General features: G+C 38.2%; 1 protein-coding gene across 1 annotated transcript in view; it reads right to left on the bottom strand.

Moving 5' to 3' along the window:
- The window catches only part of LOC110019680 (U1 small nuclear ribonucleoprotein C), a gene marked incomplete at its 5' end in the record, with an annotated part of 45,182 nt that overhangs the window by 42,580 nt on the left and 1,601 nt on the right, over positions 1-1,001 (bottom strand). Inside the window, 2 exon segments of the mRNA XM_020717455.1 lie at positions 10-295; positions 388-429. Coding sequence (XP_020573114.1) covers positions 10-295; positions 388-429 — 328 coding nt within the window.

Raw genomic sequence — 1,001 nt, 5'->3', positions numbered from 1 at the left:
CAAATCAACCTGGAGGGCCAGCAATTGGCCTTGGAAGAACAGGAGGTCTAAGTCCCGGAACCATTTGTGGGGACAATAACGCTTGAGGTGCTCCAATTGGTAAAACTGGGGGTGGAAGAATAGGAAGTCGAGGCCTTTGAGGGTTAGCTTGGAGCGACATAAGGTGTTGGTTAAAGCTTGCACCAACTTGTTGTTGGAAAGCTGCAGCCTGACCAAGATGCTCCTTAATTCTTTGATCTATTAGGCTTTGAGTTTGTTGCTCCTCAAACTGCTGATAATAAGAGCGCACATTAGCCTGCAAATGCAACGGTGGACGTCAGAATTTTTGCATTGAATGGGATGAGGAAAGAGGGAGATAAGAAGAATATTTGTCTATCATGAGAAAACCTTGTGCTTGTAGCCAGCATTGTGTTGCTTTCTAACAGAAGGCTGCAAAAGTACAAAATATCAGAGGGCATAGGAAGCATTACAATGTAAATAAACGAGCTACTCAATAACGCAGTTTGGAAATAGGGTAAAGACAACTGAATTCCTTTTATTAAAATAACACACAAGATATCCATGAGAAGCTTGAAGAATTTACTTCAGATGAATTACCTTAAACAAAAATGAACTAGAGAAAGGTTAAGAGCAGGAAGAGGAGAAAAAGAAGAGATATAACATTGACAGCATGATGTATCACGGCAGAAGAAACCAATACAAAATACAATGATAATATTGAACTACAAATCGAACAAGTTCTAAGTTCCATCAGATGCTAACAACATTGTTTAAAACTCTAAGGCTTTATACCATTATCTGTCATAAAAGGTTAATGCTAACTCATAAGATTTGAGTCCAACAGGAATGACAAATGGCATCCTACATGACAAGTAATAACTGCATGCTAGGCAAACACACGGTTTGACATCAGAATGAAATAAATAATTCAAATATAATATCCCTTAATTATTGCCTAACAACGAAAGTAGACGAGCATTCACCAAAATCAACTAAATCCT

Source organism: Phalaenopsis equestris, unplaced genomic scaffold (assembly GCF_001263595.1).
Source record: "Phalaenopsis equestris unplaced genomic scaffold, ASM126359v1 Scaffold000068, whole genome shotgun sequence".
Taxonomy (NCBI): domain Eukaryota; kingdom Viridiplantae; phylum Streptophyta; class Magnoliopsida; order Asparagales; family Orchidaceae; genus Phalaenopsis; species Phalaenopsis equestris.
The sequence above is the reverse complement of the archived record's forward strand: the minus strand, read 5'-3'. Positions and strand labels throughout refer to the sequence as shown.